The sequence below is a fragment of the Suncus etruscus genome, chromosome 13, assembly GCF_024139225.1.
Source record: "Suncus etruscus isolate mSunEtr1 chromosome 13, mSunEtr1.pri.cur, whole genome shotgun sequence".
NCBI classification, from domain to species: Eukaryota; Metazoa; Chordata; class Mammalia; order Eulipotyphla; family Soricidae; genus Suncus; species Suncus etruscus.
In genome coordinates this window covers 30,972,448-30,992,378 of record NC_064860.1, presented here as the reverse complement: position 1 = coordinate 30,992,378, position 19,931 = coordinate 30,972,448, and the positions used below count along the sequence as shown (strand labels likewise).

The window sequence follows — 19,931 nt, the reverse complement described above, 5'->3', positions numbered from 1 at the left end:
ATCAGGGGAACAATACACCAATAAGTACTAACTCTGATCAACAATTTATGAACCAAATATAAAGTCAGCAAAGTATGTAAGACTTTTTCTCACAAATTTAGAGAAGCATATGGATGGAAACATGAGAGTAATGGGAGATTTCAACAAACCACTATCATCACTGGACAGATCTACTAGGCAGAACACTAGCGAAGACATAAGAACCCTAAATGAGACACTAAAAGAGGTAGGACTAAAGAAACTATACAGGGCCTTTCATCCTCAAAAAGCTGAATGTATATTCTTCTCAAATGCATATAGAATCTCTCTAGGATAGATCATATTTTAGAACACAATCTAACTTACTTAAATTCACAAATATAAGAATTATACCTGAGTGGTGGCACAAGATATAAGGTGAAGTGGGGTCAAAACTGATGGTGAAATTGGCTCTGATCCATTGCATGTCTAAAACCTAACTATGAAGAACTTTGTAAATCACAATGGCTTCAATACAGTATTTTTTATTAATTAAAGTATTTTTTTAATTTTCAAAAAATAATAAAGTGATTCTAGTAATCCAGAGTTTAATCATTTATTCTGGATCCTCAAAATAACAGTATCTTAGTAAATCTCATGCTCATTCAGTTTAGAACAATTCATTTTGGACTTTTTAATTCAGAGCACTTTCTTTGAGAATAAAATTTATAGTCACTATAAATAAATTATATTTTTTAAAAAACCGGATACCACTATTGATAATTTTATTTAATTTAGCTGCATTTGCTTGGTAGGCACCAAACAAATCTATAGCATAGGAAATATAATCTTTTTTAACTGCTCAAAAAAATCAAAATGTTGAGGATTCAGTTGCTTCTTGATGAATAAGTACTCTTGGATGAAAAAGAATGGAGCAGTATTTTTTTTTGTAACTATATGGACTTTGTTGTGACTATGTAGAATAAAAGGAGAATACCTAGAAAAGTAGGGTATGGGGACCAGAAAGATAGTTCCATGAGTGTCTTGTGTTTCATCCTTGGCACCACATGGTCTCCTGAATATTGCTAAGAGTGAGCTTCACACAGAGAGTCAGCAGTGACTCCCAAGCACTACCAGATGTATCTAAAACCCATTAGAATTTTTTTAAAGTAGAAAACACTTCTAGCAATTAGATAAAATTGCAATTATCTAGTATGTAGATATTCGCTATCTCTTTCATTGGCTGTATGCTCCCTGGGATGTCTACTCACTTCAGACCTTGGAACAAATAATTAATCAGACAGAAGAAGAATAAGTACAGAATATTACTTATATGTGGTATTTAGAATAACTGCGTGAAGTAATGCAATGGTTTAAATGGGGGTTGTTCAGAGCACTCTAAGCTCCAGGGTATAGTAAGAAGAAGGAAGAAACTGAGTGGAGAAGGAGAAACACAAAAGTGAAAGGACTGGAAACAGGGGACAAGAGGTCTCAAGTGCATTGGTGGTATTAAAAAGGACAGAACAAAATATCCAAGCAAGGGTCAACAACAATGAAATCATGAGACCCAAACTTTAACAATTAAAACTTAAAATGGGCATGTTAAGCTGGCAGATTGGGGGACAGAAGGTAGTGGCATGGAATGCACTCTGGGAACACTATTGGAGAAAGGTTGGCAGTGGTGGTGGGATTGGCTCCGAATAGTGTATATCTGAAGTCCAACTGAGAAGAACTTTGTAAATAATGATGATTTCGAATAAAAATAAAATAATAGTAATAAAAATACTTTCATGGAAAAATCAAAAATTCTCATTAAATAATGACAAGGTATTTCTTAGAATATCTGCTGAAGAATATGCAAAGTTGAAGGAAATGGTCAGCTAATGGGTATGGGACAAACTCTGACCATTACAGTCCTTAAAATGTGCTCTCCAGAGAAGTATTGAGATGTCTACTTCTTGCGAGTAGTTTAAAAGCACATTCAATTTTGCTATTGTGGGGCCAGAGTGATAGCACAGCAGCAGGGCGTTTGCCTTGAACGTGGCTGATCTAGAACGAACCTGGGTTCTATCCCTGGCATCCTGTATGGTCCCCTGAGCCAAGAGCGATTTCTGAGTGCATAGTCAGTTAAGCCCTGAGCACCACCAGGTGTGGCCCAAAACCAAAACAAAACAAAAAATTTTTTTCTGTTGCTTTTCTTTTATTAAAAGTACTTTTATTGTATTAATTTATTATTAATTTATTAGTATTAATTAATTTTATAGTATTTATATATAATTTATAGTAATAATTAATTTATTAGTATTGTATTTAATTTTAATTAAATTTTAATTCTAGACATTCTATAGTTCAAAGCTTCAATCCCACTACCAGTTTGGACTTCAACCCCAATTTTCCCTCTATCTGCCACCCACATTCAGTCGGAAATTTGACAGGCACCTTTTCTCCTCATATTTTTATTTACTTATTTTTGAGGTTACAAGGTTGTTTGTAATAGTTGTGTTTTCACAGGAAAAAATTAATCAGTGGATTGATGGAACACTAGATTAATAAAATGGTTTATATGTTTGTAAAAAAAACTGAGTGGTAATATCAATATTTCAAAGCAAAATATTAATTCATTTCTACCAAAGCTTTACAAATAATCTATTTTATGCTTATTTAATCTTTATCTTCTAAAATATTAAATATATTAAAATATCTAATTTTAATATTAATTAACTTGTAAGAGAAACCTTTATAATGGTTTTTATTCACCAGGTTCTTACTATTCCACCACCATTGTTCCAAGGTCTCTTCTTCCCCTCTATCTGAGGCAGTCACAGTTTTCAGTTTTGTTGGAAACTTATCAGGGGTTATTGAGATTGAGACCCAAGAGTGGAATCCTTGGGTTATTTAGAAGTTTTATTTTAAGTTTTTGAGACGTCTCTATTATTTTCTGTAAAGTCTGAAACATAAATAAAAAATCTCAAAATCAGTGAGTGAGAGTTCCTTTTTAAACTTGCCATATCCTCCAACATTGATTGTTTTCAGACTTCTTGATATTGAAGAGCAACTATCTATCTTCTCTCTCTCAGAAATCGCCCCTGGCTTGTGGATCATATGGGAGCTCAATGATCAAACAGAGGTCTGATTTAAAATGATTTAAAAATAATTGCATCAATAAAAATATTCACAGATAAACTTTACACTAAAGTTTAGGCCTACTTATATTAAGTAGGAATAAAAATATGACTTAAATAACATTTCTCCACTGTCTACTTCCTCTTGTAAAAAATATTAGTATATAACATATTTAAAATTTTTAAAAATAATGATTTTATCTTCCTTAATTCTGAATTGCAGAAATTTATAGAAAACTTGTAGAAATATCTTTATTTAGTGGTGGAGAATAGCATACTCTCTGATGGAGAGTGTAGTGTTGGGCCATTGTATGCCTGAAACACTATCATTAACAGTATCATAGACCATGATGACCAAAATAAAAGTTGTCTAATGTTAGCGTTACATGAGGTAAGGGTAACTATATATCTTTTACAATTTACAAAGAATTCCGACACAAATAAAACGATCTTTATAAAACAGAGAAGTAGACAAGAGAAACATTATTCTCACTTTACAGATAAATGAAACTAATAAAGGTATAGATATTTTTGCGCAGTCACATAGTGATTTAGTGGCTCACCTGAAATTAGATTTGGGTCTTTTTTTTTTTTTCATCTTTCTTTTTTTTTTTCATTTTTTTCTCTTTATTTGAATATCTTGATTACATAAATGATTGTGATAAGGTTTCAGTCATATAAAGATCACCCCTCTTCACCAGTGCAACATTCCCACCACCAAAGTCCCAAATCTCCCTCCATCCCATCCCACCCCCACCTGTACTCCAGACAGGCTTTCCAGTTCCCTCATTCATTCACTTGATTATGGTAGTTCTCAGTGTAGTTATTTCTATAACTGTGCTCACCACTCTTCTGGTGAGCTTCATGGAGTGAGCTGGTGTTCCAGCTCTCCTCTAATTGTCTCTGAGGATTGTTACAAAAATGACTTTTATTTTTCTTAAAATCCATAGATGAGTGAGACTATTCTGCGTCTCTCTCTCTCCCTCTGACTTATTTCACTGAGCATGATAGATTCCATGTACATCCATGTATAGGAAAATTTCATGACTTCATCTCTCCTGACGGCTGCATAATATTCCATTGTGTATATGTACCAGAGTTTCTTTAGCCATTCGTCTGTTGAAGGGCATCTTGGTTGTTTCCAGAGCCTGGCTATTGTGAATAGTGCTGCAATAAATATAGGTGTGAGGAAGGGGTTTTTGTATTGTATTCTTGTGCTCCTAGGGTATATCCCTAGGAGTGGAATAGCTGGGTCGAATGGGAGCTCAATTTCCAGTTTTTGAAGAAACCTCCATATCGCTTTCCATAGAGGCTGTACTAGACGGCATTCCCACCAGCAGTGGATAAGAGTTCCTTTCTCTCCACATCCCCGCCAGCACTGATTGTTCTCATTCTTTGTGATGTGCGCCAATCTCTGTGGTGTGAGGTGGTATCTCATCGTTGTTTTGATTTGCATCTCTCTGATGATTAGTGACGAGGAGCATTTTTTCATGTGTCTTTTGGCCATTTGTATTTCTTCTTTGTCAAAGTGTCTGTTCATTTCTTCTCCCCATTTTTTGATGGGATTAGATGTTTTTTTTGGTTAAAGTTCTGTCAGTGCCCTGTATATTTTGGATATTAGCCCCTTATCTGAAGGATGTTGGGTGAATAGTTTCTCCCACTCAGTGGGTGACTCTTGTATCCTGGGCACTATTTCTTTTGAAGTGCAGAAGCTTTTCAGTTTAATGTATTCCCATCTGTTAATCTCTGCTTCCACTTGTTTGGAAAGTGCAGTTTCCTCCTTGAAGATACCTTTAGTCTCAATGTCATGGAGTGTTTTACCAACGTGTTGTTCTATATACCTTATGGTATCTGGTCTGATATCAAGGTCTTTAATCCATTTGGATTTTACCTTCGTACATGATGTAAACTGGGGGTCTATGTTCGCTTTTTTGCAAGTCACTAACCAGTTCTGCCAGCACCACTTGTTGAAGAGATTTTCTCTGCTCCACTTAGGATTTCTTGCTCCTTTGTCAAAAATTAGGTAATTGTATGCCTGGGGAATGTTCTCTGAGAACTCAAGCCTATTCCACTGATCTGAGGGTCTGTCTTTATTCCAGTACCATGCTGTTTTAATAACTATTGCTTTGTAGTACAGTTTAAAGTTGGGGAAAGTAATGCCTCCCATTTTCCTTTTCCCTAGGAGTGCTTTAGCTATTCGAGGATGTTTATTGTTCCAGATGAACTTCATAAGTGTATGATCCACTTCTTTGAAGAATGTCATGGGTATTTTTAAGGGGATCGCATTAAATCTGTATAATGCTTTGGGGAGTATTGCCATTTTAATGATGTTAATCCTGCCAAGCCATGAGCAGGGTAAGTGTTTCCATTTCCGTGTGTCCTCTCTTATTTCTTGGAGCAGGGCTTTATAGTTTTCTTTGTATAGGTCCTTCACGTCTTTGGTCAAGTTGACTCCAAGATATTTGAGTTTGTGTGGCACTATTGTGAATGGGATTGCTTTCCTGACTTCCATCTCTTCCCTATTATTATTGGTGTATAAAAAGGCCATTGATTTCTGTAGGTTGATTTTGTAGCCTGCCACCTTGCTATAAGAATCTATTATTTCTAGAAGCTTTTTGGTAGAATCTTTAGGGTTTTCTAAGTAGAGTATCATGTCATCTGCAAACAATGAGAGCTTGACTTCTTCCTTTCCTATCTGAATTCCCTTGATATCTTTTTCTTGCCTGATCGCTATAGCAAGAACTTCCAGTACTATATTGAAGAGGAGTGGTGAGAGAGGACAGCCTTGTCTTGTACCTGAATTTAGAGGAAAGGCTTTTAGTTTTTCTCCATTGAGGATAATATTTGCCATTGGCTTGTGGTAGATGGCTTCAACTAGATTGAGAAAGGTTCCTTCCATTCCCATCTTGCTGAGAGTTTTGATCAAGAATGGGTGTTGGACCTTATCAAATGCTTTCTCTGCATCTATTGATATGATCATGTGATTTTTATTTTTCTTGTTGTTGATGTTGTGTATGATGTTAATAGATTTACGGATGTTAAACCATCCTTGCATTCCTGGGATGAAGCCTACTTGGTCGTAGTGTATGATCTTCTTGATGATGCATTGGATCCTATTTGCCAGCATTTTGTTGAAGATCTTTGCATCAGCATTCATCAGGGATATTGGTCTGTAATTTTCTTTTTTGGCAGCGTCTCTGTCTGGTTTTGGTATCAAGGTAATGTTGGCTTCATAAAACTGTTTGGGAGAGTTCCCTTTTTTTCAATTTCATGGAAGAGTCTGGCTAGGATTGGTAGTAGCTCCTCTTGAAAGATTTGAAAAAATTCATTAGGAAAACCATCTGGGCCTGGGCTTTTCTTTTTTGTAGATGTTTGATTACAGTTTCAATTTCCTCAGTAGTGATGGGGGTGTTTAAATATGCTACATCCTCCTTACTTAAATGTGGAAGGTTATATGTGTCCAAGAATTTTTCCATTTCTTCTAGGTTCTCATGCTTAGTAGCATAAAGTTTCTCAAAGTAGCCTCTGATTATCCTTTGGATCTCTGCAATTTCTGTTGTGATCTCCCCCTTTTCATTTCTAATACGGGTTATCAGATTTCTCTCTCTCTCTTTCTTTGTGAGTTTTGCCAATGGTCTATCAATCTTGTTTATTTTTTCAAAGAACCAGCTTCTGCTTTCGTTGATCTTTCGGATTGCTTTTTGGTTTTCCACTTCATTGAGTTCCGCTTTCAGCTTTATTATTTCCTTCTGTCTCCCTATTTTTGGTTCCTTCTGTTGGTCATTTTCTAATTGTTTAAGCTGCGCCATTAAGTTATTCAGGTATGCTCCTTCTTCCTTCCTGATGTGTGCTTGTAGAGCTATAAATTTTCCTCTCAGGACTGCTTTTGCTGTGTCCCATAGATTCTGGCAGTTTGTGTCTTCATTATCATTTGTTTCCAGGAAAGTTTTGATTTCCTTTTTGATTTCATCTCGGACCCACTGGTTGTTCAGTAGCAGGGTGTTTAATTTCCAATTGTTAAAGTTTTTCTTCTGTGTGGCTTTGTAGTTCACATCTAATTTCAGAGCCTTGTGGTCAGCAAAGGTAGCGTGCAAGATTTCTATCCTCTTGATTTTATGGAGGTATGTTTTATGTGTCAGCATGTAGTCTATTCTGGAGAATGACCCATGTACATTGGAAAAGAATGTGTATCCAGGTTTTTTGGGATGGAGTGTCCTGTATATATCTACTAGTCCTCTTTCTTCCATAACACTTTTCAGGGCTAGTATGTTTTTGTTGGGTTTTAGTCTGGTTGACCTATCAAGTGTTGATAGGGCCATGTTGAGGTCTCCCACAATGATTGTGTTATTATTGATTTCTTCTTTCAGATTTGTAAGTAATTGTATTAGATAATTTGCTGGTCTCTCATTGGGTGCATATATGTTTAATAGTCTGATTTCTTCCTGTTGCACATATCCCTTGATTAGTACATAGTGTCCATCTTTGTCCCTTACCACTTTTCTGAGTATAAAGTTGGTGTCATCAGATATTAATATGGCCACCCCAGCTTTTTTCAGGGTGTTGTTTGCTTGGATAATTTTCTTCCAACCTTTGATTTTGAGTCTATGTTTGTTCTGACTATTCAGATGTGTTTCTTGTAGGCAGCAGAAGGTTGGATTCATCTTTTTGACCCATTTTGCCACTCTGTGTCTTTTAATTGGTGAATTTAGTCCATTGACATTGAGGGAGATGATTGTCATAGGATTTAATGTCATCTTTGTAGATAAGTTTGCTGTGTTTGTTGGTCTCTCTTGTCTTAGAATAGACCTGTCAGTTTTTCCTTTAAGGCTGGTTTATCATCTGTGAAGTTTCTGAGCTGTTGTTTATCCATGAAGCTGTGTATTCTTCCTCCAAACCTGAATGTGAGTCGGGCTGGGTGCAGTATTCTTGGGGAGGCATTCATTTCATTCAATCTTGTCACAATATCCAACCACTGTCTTCTGGCCTTGAGAGTTTCTTGTGACATGTCTGCTGTAAGTCTTAGGGATGCTCCTTTGAATGTAATTTCCCTTTTTGATCTTGCTGCTTTCAGTATTCTATCCCTATCTATGGGATTTGTCATTGTAACGAGGATGTGTCTTGGGGTGTTTTTCTTTGGGTCTCTTTTAGCTGGTATTCTTCGGGCATACAGTATTTGATTGCATGTAGGCTTTAACTCTGGGAGTATCTCTTTGATGATGTCTTTGACAGTTGATTCTTCTTGGAGATCTCCTTCCTGGGTTTCTGGGACTCCAATGATTCTTATGTTGTTTCTGTTGAGTTTATCAAAGACTTCTATTTTCATCTCTTCGCATGCCTTGAGTACATTTTCCATTGCCTGTTCGTTTGTCTTAATGGTCTTTTCCAATTTCTTCTGTTTTGTTGAGCTTTTCTGCATCTCATCTTCCAGTACTCCGATTCTCTCCTCAGCTGCTGATACCCTGTTGGCGAGGCTATCCATTGTGGTTTTCAGTTGAGCAACCGTATTTTTCAGATCTGTTATTTCAGTTTGGAGTTTTCTGATTTCTGTTTTTGTGTTCTCTTCAGATCGATTTATGCTCTTTTTGAGTTCTACAAACATATTCCATATTTCTATTCTAAACTCCTTATCTGAAAGGTTAATCAGGTGGTTGTAATTTATTAGATCAACCGAGCTTTCGTCTTCATTCTCTATGGATGGTGTTTGCCTGCGAGTTTTCCCCATTGTCACGCTTGTAGTGTGGTTTTTCCTGCGTGTTGTGGTGGGGTTCATTGATTAGGAAGAGTTCGCGGCTGCAAAGGGAAGCGAAGCGGCTGAGGGCTTCTGCTGCCTCTAGTTGAAAGTCCTCAGAGTGAACAAAGGCAGGGCAGGGCAGAACAATCCCGCAGCCCCAGAATGCAGCTGCTCACCAGCTTCAAAATGCAGTTTTTTAGGGGTGCACTCCCTAGGCCCCTGAGGATACCTTCGGAAGTTCAGAAGCACAGTTTCAGGCAGAAAGAGATAGGAGTTTTCCCCGAAGTCCTCAGAGTGAACAAAGGCAGAGCAGGGCAGAGCGATTCTGCGGCTCCAGAATGCAGGCACTCACCAGCTTCAAAATGCAGTTATTTTGGGGGTGCGCTCCCTAGGCCCCTGAGGAAACCTTCGGAAGTTCAGAAGCACAGTTTCAGGCAGACAGAGATAGGAGTTTTCCCCGAAGTCCTCAGAGTGAACAAAGGCAGGGCAGGGCAGAGCAGGGATTCCGCGGGCCCACAATGCAGGCACTCACCAGCTTCAAAATGCAGGTTTTTTTGGGGGTGCGTTCCCTAGGCCCCTGAGGAAACCTTCGGAAGTTCAGAAGCACAGTTTCAGGCAGACAGAGATAGGAGTTTTCCCCGAAGTCCTCAGAGTGAACAAAGGCAGGGCAGGGCAGAGCAGCGATTCCGCGGCCCCACAATGCAGGCACTCACCAGCTTTAAAATGCCTAGATTTGGGTCTTTAAGTTTAGCCTTACCATAGCTTACCACGACTTTTTCCTCCTCGTTTTCCTCGTTGTTTCCTATGCCACTGACTGCTCCCTCATTCCCTTTGGCACAGTGCTTCTAATCAGGAATGTTCAGAGAATACACTCAAGAAGACATATTAAATTAAGAATTCTGGCTGTACAAGCCTCCACACTCCTATCCAAGTTAAAAAATTCTGGCAAGACCATCTGTTTAGTCAAGCATGTGCCTGATGGCTGTGGGAGTATCGACAACTGTACCACCATGAATTCAGGCCCCAGAGAGTAAATATTGAAACATGTGTTTGTTTCTGTACTTGTGCTTCAGGGCTCAGTGATGGACACATTAAAAAAATCTAAATAATAATAGTGACGGTGATATTGCCAGCACTAGTAATATAGTAGTACCTGAGCTTCACTTGAAGAAGAGTTGGTTTCACAACCTGTTCATTCATGCAATGTCGGAACCAAATTGCTAACAAGTGATATCATGCTAATTCCCCTTTTAATACTTTAAATCAAGGACTTTATAGAATTTATTCCAGGAATTGAGAATATTTAAATATTTCAGCTTTCACTGAAAAAATTTTCCATCAGAGTTGTATGCAAATGATTAAAACATCAAATATTAGACTAATTATAAAATTTAGATGTTCTATGATCATTCTCTCTCCTCATCTCCAGGTATTGCTTTTCAGAGGCGACCATATCCATATCACTGAGTACAGAATTTAATGTTAAATTTTCCTGTAGACCTTTGAAAATATTTCTTCAGCAGCTGCTAGTGCATTAAAAATAACTCATTCTGTATTCAATTTTTGATATTTTAAAATAATATTCTTTTATCTTATGCTTTCTTGATATTTGAGTCACTTTATGTTTTTCTCTTCCATTGTGTATCATTTATTCTCATACGCAAGTTTTTTTTATCACAGATGTTAAAGACTGAATGAGAATTACATGATTAATTTTTAAAAGTTAATAAAATAGTTACTTAACATCACTTTTGAATATAGCATTGTATTAGACATTATGAAATGTAGGACCACTGTCCTTTTTGTTTCTGATTATTATAAATGATATTTATTAGTGCTTATATTACAGTGTCAAATAGGATAATAGACATAAGCAAGTATTTAAAAATGATATTTAATTTTTGTGAGGTTGACCTGCATCTCTACCTTTTGTTCATTTTGAGTAAACTTGTTTAAGTAACTATAAAACCAGGGTAAAATAGATTATATTAATCATTGAATTAAGTGCCAAAGATCCAAAGAAATAACATACTTCTTTGAACTCACAGATTAGGAAGAAAGAGTAGCACATCCCTAGGGCTGTCAACTCACTATTTAAAACACTATCCTATCATACATTAAATTATTGCCAAGCCATGACAAAGAAACTTACTAAATTACTGTTTGTCCTTAAATTTCTTCTTAATAGACCATTAACCCTAATTAAGGTAAATTATTTATAAAAATAAATTATTTTAGAAGGCTCCTTCTGTTGCCATTTCTTTTTTCATATGCTTACAAATCATTGCAGATAAATTTGTTAGCAATTTTGACTCATTCATTGAGGTTCTAGTTAGATGCGAACTACTCTCTCTGTTACAACATTGAATAATTGTACAAAAGTAACCTATTTTAATCAGAAGTCTCATTTACTATTTTATATAATTAATAAAATATTGATACATAGCAGGTCTATGAAATTAACTTTTATTATTAAGTTAATTGTGAAAATATAGCATCTTATATAAAATAGCCTTGTTTTCTGTCTTAGTAAACACTATTATGGGCCAAATAGGGCAGGAAGATATAGCCCTAAATCAAGGGTTATTATGAAAAATATGACACATTATAGAGGATTAAACTAAAAGTTTCTGTATGGCAAAAGAAACATGGGCTAAATTTAATGGGAGAAATTTTTTGCACTCAACACTTCAGATTAAGTTTTGATATCTAGGATCTACAAAGTACTCACAAAGGTTAACTCTACAAAACCTAAAATAAAACATAAAAATGGAGAGAGGAAATGAACAGGCATTTCTCTGAGGAAGACTAACAGATGGCTAACAGATACATGAAAAAAAATGTTCACCATTACTTATCATTAGGGAAATAAAAAATCAAGACAACAGTAAGGTATCATCTTCCACAAGTAAGGATGACACATATCAAAAATAATGGAAACAATCTTTGTTGGTGGGAATGTGGTGAGAAAGAAACTCTCCTCCATTGCTCATGGGAATGCTGCCTGGTCCAACCCTTATGGAAAATTGTATGGAGGGTTCTCACTAAACTCAAAATTGAGCTGCCATATGACCCAGAAATTTCCCTTTTGAGCATCAATCCCCAGGACAGAGAAGCACTTATTCAAATGGATGTAAGCACACCACTATTCATTGCAGCACTCAGTACAATAGCTAAGATTTGGAATCAACAACAGATGAGTGGATCATGTAGATGTGGTACATATATACAATGGAAAACTACATTGTTGTAAGGAATGATGCAATTTGCAGCAACATGGATGGAACTGGAAGTTATAATTTTAAAAGTAAGACAGAGAAGGATAAGTATAGAATGAAATCACTTATATGTGGTATTTGGAATAACTGAATGAAGAATTGAATTGGTTAGTGGGATATATCTTAAACACCCTTGGCCCCAGAGTATAGCAAGAAGAAGGAAAGAAATGAGTGGAAGAGGAGAAACTCAAGTATGAAAGGAGGGGGCCAGAGGCCAAGCGGTCTCAGATGCCTTGGTAAAGAAACATCAAAGTAAATATCCAAGCCAAAGGCAAGAACAATGGAATCAAGAGACCCAAACTCTAACAAGCCAAACTTTAAATTGACCTGTTATACTGGCGGGTTGGGCAGTAAAGGGTGGTACCTGGGATACACTCTAGAAACATGGTGAAGGGAGGATAACACTTGTGGTGGGATTGGTCCTGATTCATTGTATGTCTGAAACCCATCTATGAAGGACTTTGTGAATCACCATGGTTTCAATAAAATAAAATAAAATAAATATTTAATGAAATTAATAGGTTAAAACAATTATGTAACTTGATGGTATGGGGAAATAAATGATTATAAAAATCGTTAAAGTACAGCCTATAATTTTGCTTTATGATTCTAAAACTAGAAAAATTTATCTTTACATGGATTTTCATATGATAAAATAAATACAATTTAGTGTAAAGTAGTGATGAAAGTTCTTAAGTGTTTTTCTCACATTCCCTCTCAAATTTTCTAATCCTTACCTTGTCTTGGTTATGTGGGTAATGATATGATTATATTGTTTCCCACAATCGAGTATAATTAGAAAATTTCTATTTTTCAAGAAAGCCCAGAATTTTCTGATTTTTTAAAAATTAAACTGAATTTCTTAGTTAATTTGCCTTAGTTATAGGTTTGAGAAAGGTTTTTCTTTTGAGCTCAGATTATTAATACTCATATTCTGGGTAATTTGAAGACTCAGAATTACTAAGAAACATAACATTATTTAAAGCTTGAATATTTTTGTAGAGAGAGTGACTTTTCTGTTCTCTATTCATTACCCATTATTGTAGATATAGATAGAATAGGTTTGTAAAATTGCATAAATTAATTATGGGGTTCAGGAATATTTAAAGTTATTTTAAAATTGTATTTTGAATGATCAAGGATCTGTGATTTACAATATTATTAACTATACCTTCCCATTATATAATTTTAAACCCACATCCATCACCAGTGTCCCCACCTCTTTCACCCCATTTTCACAATTGCCCTTACTTTCCATTCCCACACTAATCTCAGCCATATGGTTTAGGGTTTTTTTTTTGTTTGTTTGTTTGTTTTTTTGGGTCACACCTGGCAGCATGCAGGGGTTACTCCTGGCTCTATGCTCAGAAATCGCTCCTGGCATGCTCTGGGGACCATATGGGATGCTAGGATTCGAACCACCAATCTTCTGCATGCAAGGCAAATGCCTTACCTCCATGCTATCTCTCTGGTTCAGTTTTATTGTTGTGTTGCCTTTGATCCTTTGCTATTTTGCATGTTATACATTGAGAATTATTTTTAAAAACTTCCATAAAATCCAACCATCCCATCCCATATTCATCTTCTCCTGAGATTACAAAGTCAGAAAACACCTCCAAGTGAACACATAGTAGTTGAATTCCTATTAAAAACAAACATTATTAGAAAATTCATAAGGAAAATATTATTTTTTAAACTGGCAATGCTCACAAGTCATGATGAGAAGTAAAATATTTTAAGTATTTCCCTTGATTTCCAAATGCAGCTATAGTTGTAAGAGTGATATTTTTCTGTTTATTTATTTTGTTGAAATTTCTCTGTTTGTGCTGTACCATGATGGGATAAATGTTATATGTGAAATCATAATGAGTTATAGTTGGCAGGAAGAAAGCCAAAATAAATGATTAAAAAGAGAACTAAGCAAGGGTCTGGTGGGAATAGGGTGCGGTGTGCAGCTGCTACCTCAGCATGAGAACCAGAGACCTGTTAATATGTGTGGGGGAAACACATGGTTTGCTTCCATCCTTGCAGAACTTCTATTTCCACTCAGTTCTCTGATAATTCTAGTTCACAGTCCAGAAGGAACTGGCACAATATTTACTACCTGGAGAGATCAGAAATGAAGGCAAAATCTCCTGTGGTGCCTTTGAACAAGTAAGCTTAAAAAGCCACAGAAGAGTGGACAGATTGTTAATATCAATGGAAGGTGCTCATGCCTTCTATAGCATGGTCTTAAGGGAATATTATCTTTGGGAAACCAGGAATAATATGAGTAAGATATCTGCCAGGAATAAAAGTTATTGATTGAGTAGAGACTGATAAGACACTCCAGCCCTGTGTTTTTTTATATATTTTTGTTTAGAGGACTGCTTAGTGAGAATGGGCACATAGATAGAAACAATTATTCCTCTGTTGGAAATTGCTTCTTGGTAATTTTCCTTGCTTGGCATGGTGAACTACTCATTTTAAGTATAAAGCATAATGGCACCCGAACACAGACTCCTTGGAATTTTTCCCAAGCATACTTTCTGGGATTTGTCAGATTCATGCAGGCAGTTGAGATTACAGACCAGTAGAATTTAAAATCCAGAAGGAGAGTTAGAGGTCATCCAGTTATCTTTGCATGCCCAACATAATTGAGTGAATTATGAGTTTCATCATGTTTGGAATTTATTTGTCTGTGAAATTTACACGATGTCACTTCAATGCTGACAAATAATCCTACTGGCTTGAGCAAACCACTTGTGTGTGATTCTCTTCACAGGAGTTAGCTGCTTAATTTTATGAGAAATGTATAAATAAATTTATTTATAAACAAAAGAAGAAAACATTTGAGAGTTGTGTTAAGTTAAATACTCTACACAGTGGTCCTCAAACTTTTTAAACACGGGCCAGTTTACTGTCCCTCAGATCATTGGCAGGCCAGACTATAGTAAAAACAAAAACTATGAACAAATTCCTCTGCACACTGCATCTATCTTATTTTGAAGTGAAGAAACAAAACAGGAACAAATATAATATGTGGCCCGCGGGCCATAGTTTGAAGACCCCTGCTACAGTATGAAAGAAAAATTTCACAAATTCTGAATCAGTGATTTTTTTTTCAACTTGAAGTCATCTAGTGAGTATTGATGCTTATATCATCTCTCAGATATTCTGAATTAATTTATCTGGTTTAATACCGGGGATTTGGCAATTAAAAAAAACTGCTTAGTTAAATCTAATCTAAAAGTCAAGAATGGGACCCATATTATGAAATGGAACTATCATTTGTAGTAACTTCCCAGAGATTTAGTTTCTCTTCCTTTCTTTAAAACCAACCAACGAACAAATAAACCAAACACCCAGAAATTAGCATGGATCATTTGGAATTCTTTACAAAAATTAGTTTAGAAATAAGAGGTGATTTCTCTTAGAAGCTAAGATGAATAGGGCCCCATTATCTGATATATGAGGTTACTGTACAAAGGAGAAGATAATTTCAAATTGACTTGTGTTGATCTAAACTTTGATAATTCATTTGACTTTGTGTTGTAACAAGCAATATAAATCATGGAGTCAGGCTATTGTGGTGGGTTGGAGATAGGGGACACTGGTGAGGGAAGATACTGATTGATGTTTGAAACGACTTTTTTAAACAACTTGGTAAATCATGGTGTTACACTAAAAATGAGGAAAAATAAAAAAAATAAAAAAACTTTTGGGATATATTTATTTTTCAGTGAGGGACTTCTGTTATCTATTTCTTCTGTTAATTTATTTTAAGGTTCTTTTCCTACTTCTATTGTATGGAGGCATTATGCAGGTCATGTTCCAGCTCAGTGATTATATCCTCAGTAGCTGTTACTTTGCTGGTGAGGCCTTCTAGTGAGTTTTTCATTTCACCTACCAAGTTTTTCAGATCCGTTATTTCTGTTTGAAGCTTTCTCACTTCTCTCTTTATCCTCTTGCTTTATAATGGCTGTTAATTCCATTCATTTCATGGTTTCTTTGAGTTCTTTGAACATCCTCCACATTTCTTCTTTTAAAGTCCTTATTTAAGAGGCTATATAGGTGCTTGATGTTAGTTGAATTATCAGAACTACCATATTCATTCACTAAGTGTGATGGGGTTCTGCAGTGTCTTCACTTTGTGAGCTTTGCAGAGTGGTGTTTTTTTTTTTTTTTAATGTATTGTGGTAGGGTTCCTTGCCTAGAAGAAATGTGCAGCCATGGAGCAAAGTGGAGCAGCCACACCTTCTCTCAGTGCAGTAGCCTGAGTTCACAATGGCCTTTTTGATCCCAAAAGCTACTCTCCATCACTAAAGCTGCTGATCTCTGGTCTTGCCTATCTCAAGACCAAGCTTTTATCTGGGTGCGGGGACCTTAATTTGAAATGCGGGCTTGACCCTAAGCCCCTACTGGATCATCCAGGAGGGGTAGCCAGGCCAGACAAAAAGATGTCCTCGAACAGTGGACTCCACAAGCAGTGGTTCCCTAGCCTCACTGTCACTGTGGGCTCTCTTGTAGCCTGTTGTCTCACAGCAGAGCTGCTGCTGCTGTGTGTGGCCAATTCGCAGGCTCCCTGTTTCATTTAGCCTTTCCCCTGCTCACTCCCTCAGTGCTAATGTCCTTGTCCCATGAGTTTGCTTGACCAACTCAGAGCGCCTCTCACTGCCAGTTATCTCTCACTGAGAATATCATCACTAGATGCTTCCAGTTTCTGTTGCTTAAGGTCACCCACCCTACCACATGTTTTTCTCTGGCAATTTCCCTAGGAGCTTAACTTTATAACAGGTGACCAAACTTTTATTTTTCTCCAAGAGTCCTTTGCCAGGTTTGGGGTTTTTCAGAAATTTCACATTCAGGATCAGTTGGGGGAACAAGCTGCTCTTGGCATCTTCAGGCTCCTCTGCACTGCTGCTGCTGCTGCAGACACTACTTCTGCTGATATTTTACTACCATTTTTAGTATCTCTGCAGTTATCTATTCTTTTATATGACTAGATATCCTATCATTGATACAATTAAGGGTCACAAAATAAATATTTTAATATACAATGAATATTAAATTAAGAATATTTTAGAAATGCCCTATAACAAACTGAACAAATTGAAGTTTGAAGATTTTTCAACACTTAAAATATCTAGATTAAATATTATTTTCCATATCTTTACAAATACATGAATATTACATGAGTTGTTAATGAATAATTAAAATTTTATGTGCCACCTTTGCCCTTTACTTCTTCAATTCAAAAATAACTCACGTGGGCCAGAACAATGCACAGCAGTAGGGCATTTGCCTTTCATGTGGCCAATTTGGGTTTGATTCCCAACATCCCATATGGTCCCCCAAGCTTGTTAGTAATTTCTGGGTGCAGAGCCAGGAGTAATCCCCTGAGTGCAACTGTGTGCCCCAAAAGCCAAAAAAGGAAAGAAAGAAAAGAGAAAAGGTTCACATACACAAATATAAATCTGTTTAGTTGGCATAGGATATAGATCTGATAGCTTTATTCAAAGCAATAAGTCAGTCCTTCCTTAGCTTAGTGACCACAGAAGTAGTCATATAAGAGTCTCTTTACTTAAATATTTCTTCATTTGAACTAAGAGGTATAAAGGTCAAACGTATTAGGAACTAAATAATGTTTATATAGAATTGTAGATTAAAAATTGAGAATGACTATTGATAAGGTTTCTTGACTTTGTTCTTCTAAGGCCTTTTAGTTTGTAGGTTATCTGTATTCTTATTATATTATCATTAGTTTATTTTAATACATCATTTTGGGGGGGAGGCATACCTGACAGTACTCAAGACTTACTCTTGCCTTGGCACTTAGGGCTCACTATGGCAGAACTCGGGGGATCATGTGGGATGTCAGGGATTGAACCCAGATCACCATGTGCAAGGTAAGCACCCTAGCTGTTGTACTACCTATTCAGCCCCTTTTCTTGAATTGTGTTACCTAATATATTTAATAAAATGGGTTAATACATTCTAATGTTGCAATAAATCTATACCCAGGTATCTCTCAGGTATCTCTACTACTCATCTATTCTAAACTGCATATAATTTCATATTTTATTTTATTATCTCGAGGACAGAATTTATACCATACAGAGAGGATAGAGTAAAGAATGAAGAAAGTATATATTTTCACAATTTAAATAAACTTTATTTAGAATTTTCTTAAAATAATATTTCATAGATATATGAGTGGGCATATATTTATGAATTATGCATATGCTAAATATACAAGAATGATGGAAGGTGTGTTACTTGGAAAACAAAGAAAGCAGAGAATATTGAACTGAAGTATGAAGTTTCATGATATACATAGAAATTAAACTATTTTAAAAATACTCTATAATACTAAAGTATATGTATGAACCATGAACATTGCCTTTTATCCAAAAACTAAATAAATGCCTAAATTTTTCATTTTCTTCAGCAGTTTTAGATGATGTTATAAATAATCAATTTAGATGATGTTATGTAAAATATGTATTATTTGAATTGAGGAAGATTTTAGTAGCTTTCTGACTTAAAATTGGTTTCCTATATGTAAATTTTGAAATATTATTAATTTGCTAAAATTGCTTGATGAGGTGATTTGGGAGAGTGACTCACTTCTATTCTCTCTGACTCAGTCTTGTTACTTGAGTGTTATATCTTTGTGTGCATTGCCATAGATTCTGGCTAAGGCCCAGCTTCCCCTTTCTTGTAAAAGGTCTTAAGGAGAATTTTTGGATTTAGTGGAACAGCTATAGATAGGGAGCTGCTCTCAGGATTAGGATCTGTAATAGGATTTTAAAATGATGAAGTGTGATCCTCTGGGGGAGAGGCATATGCTCTTTTCCTTTCATATCTAGGTATTAACTACTATCCCTCACAATGACTATTCTCTCCTGTTAGGAGGAGAGAGAAATCAGATGTGAAGAGTCTAGCCGCCTTTTCCACATCTATGACAGAGAAAAACAATTAGAAATAAAAGATTTAAGGATCAGTCCAAGGAAAGAAACATTGAGGTCAGACTGGTTCGGGAACAAAATAAACAGAGCAATAATCAAACAAGGAAAGGATGGCTGGCCTTTAAGGGACGTGAGTATTGAAGTCAGATTACTGGATTCCAATGCTGCTTCTTAATCTCTCCAAATTCTAATTTCCCCATCTCAATATGTATATAATAATAGAGTGGCTTTAAATGGTAAAAATAATAATGTATGTAAAAATGATTTGATTTTACATCATGTATAACATATATATTAGTAAAATAAAACTTTTCAGCCTAAAGAAAAGACATGCAGTGAAGGGAATAGGCCAAGTTCAGTATCTTGGGTCTCTACTTGGTGGGTATGGTTGCATCTAAAAATCATCTTGTTTTTCAACTGCTCCTGTCATAGATTTACCCTATGCACTTGTAGCTCTTTGGCACCAATACATAATCAAATGAAAGATTTGTTAAGTCCTCACACAGCAAAGAACAGCTGTGCCTTTCTCCTCTCCTTAGTTTATTTTTATTTTCATGAAGGCCATTCTAGCTACTGAGATTAAAAGAAACTCACTCCCCCAATCAAAACCAAAATCCCCCCACCAAAAAATAACTAACTACCTTTCTCAGTTTTTAGGTGTCAGTAACAGAATATCTGGCTGGCTGGCTGCTGTGGGTTGGCAGTTCTCCACCCCCACCCATCACCACCCTGGATTTGGCTTTCATACTCAGACTTCTCTGCATAGCAGCAGAGGGTGTGCTAAGCAGCTCTGCCAATGACTGATGGGCCTGCAACAGCCCCCACAGAGAAAGCCAGGTTGTGATGCAGACTCAATGCACATTGGAGACTATTTCTTCTCTGCTGCTAGTAG

At 36.2% G+C, this 19,931-nt stretch overlaps 1 protein-coding gene across 1 annotated transcript in view; it reads right to left on the bottom strand.

The window, feature by feature from the left end:
- Positions 1-16,662, bottom strand: part of LOC126025774 (nucleolar protein 16-like) — a 33,975-nt gene extending 17,313 nt beyond the window's left edge. Inside the window, 2 exon segments of the mRNA XM_049785546.1 lie at positions 9,579-9,656; positions 16,576-16,662. Of these exon segments, the coding sequence (XP_049641503.1) occupies positions 9,579-9,656; positions 16,576-16,662 (165 nt within the window).
- Positions 16,663-19,931: the final 3,269 nt, after the last annotated feature.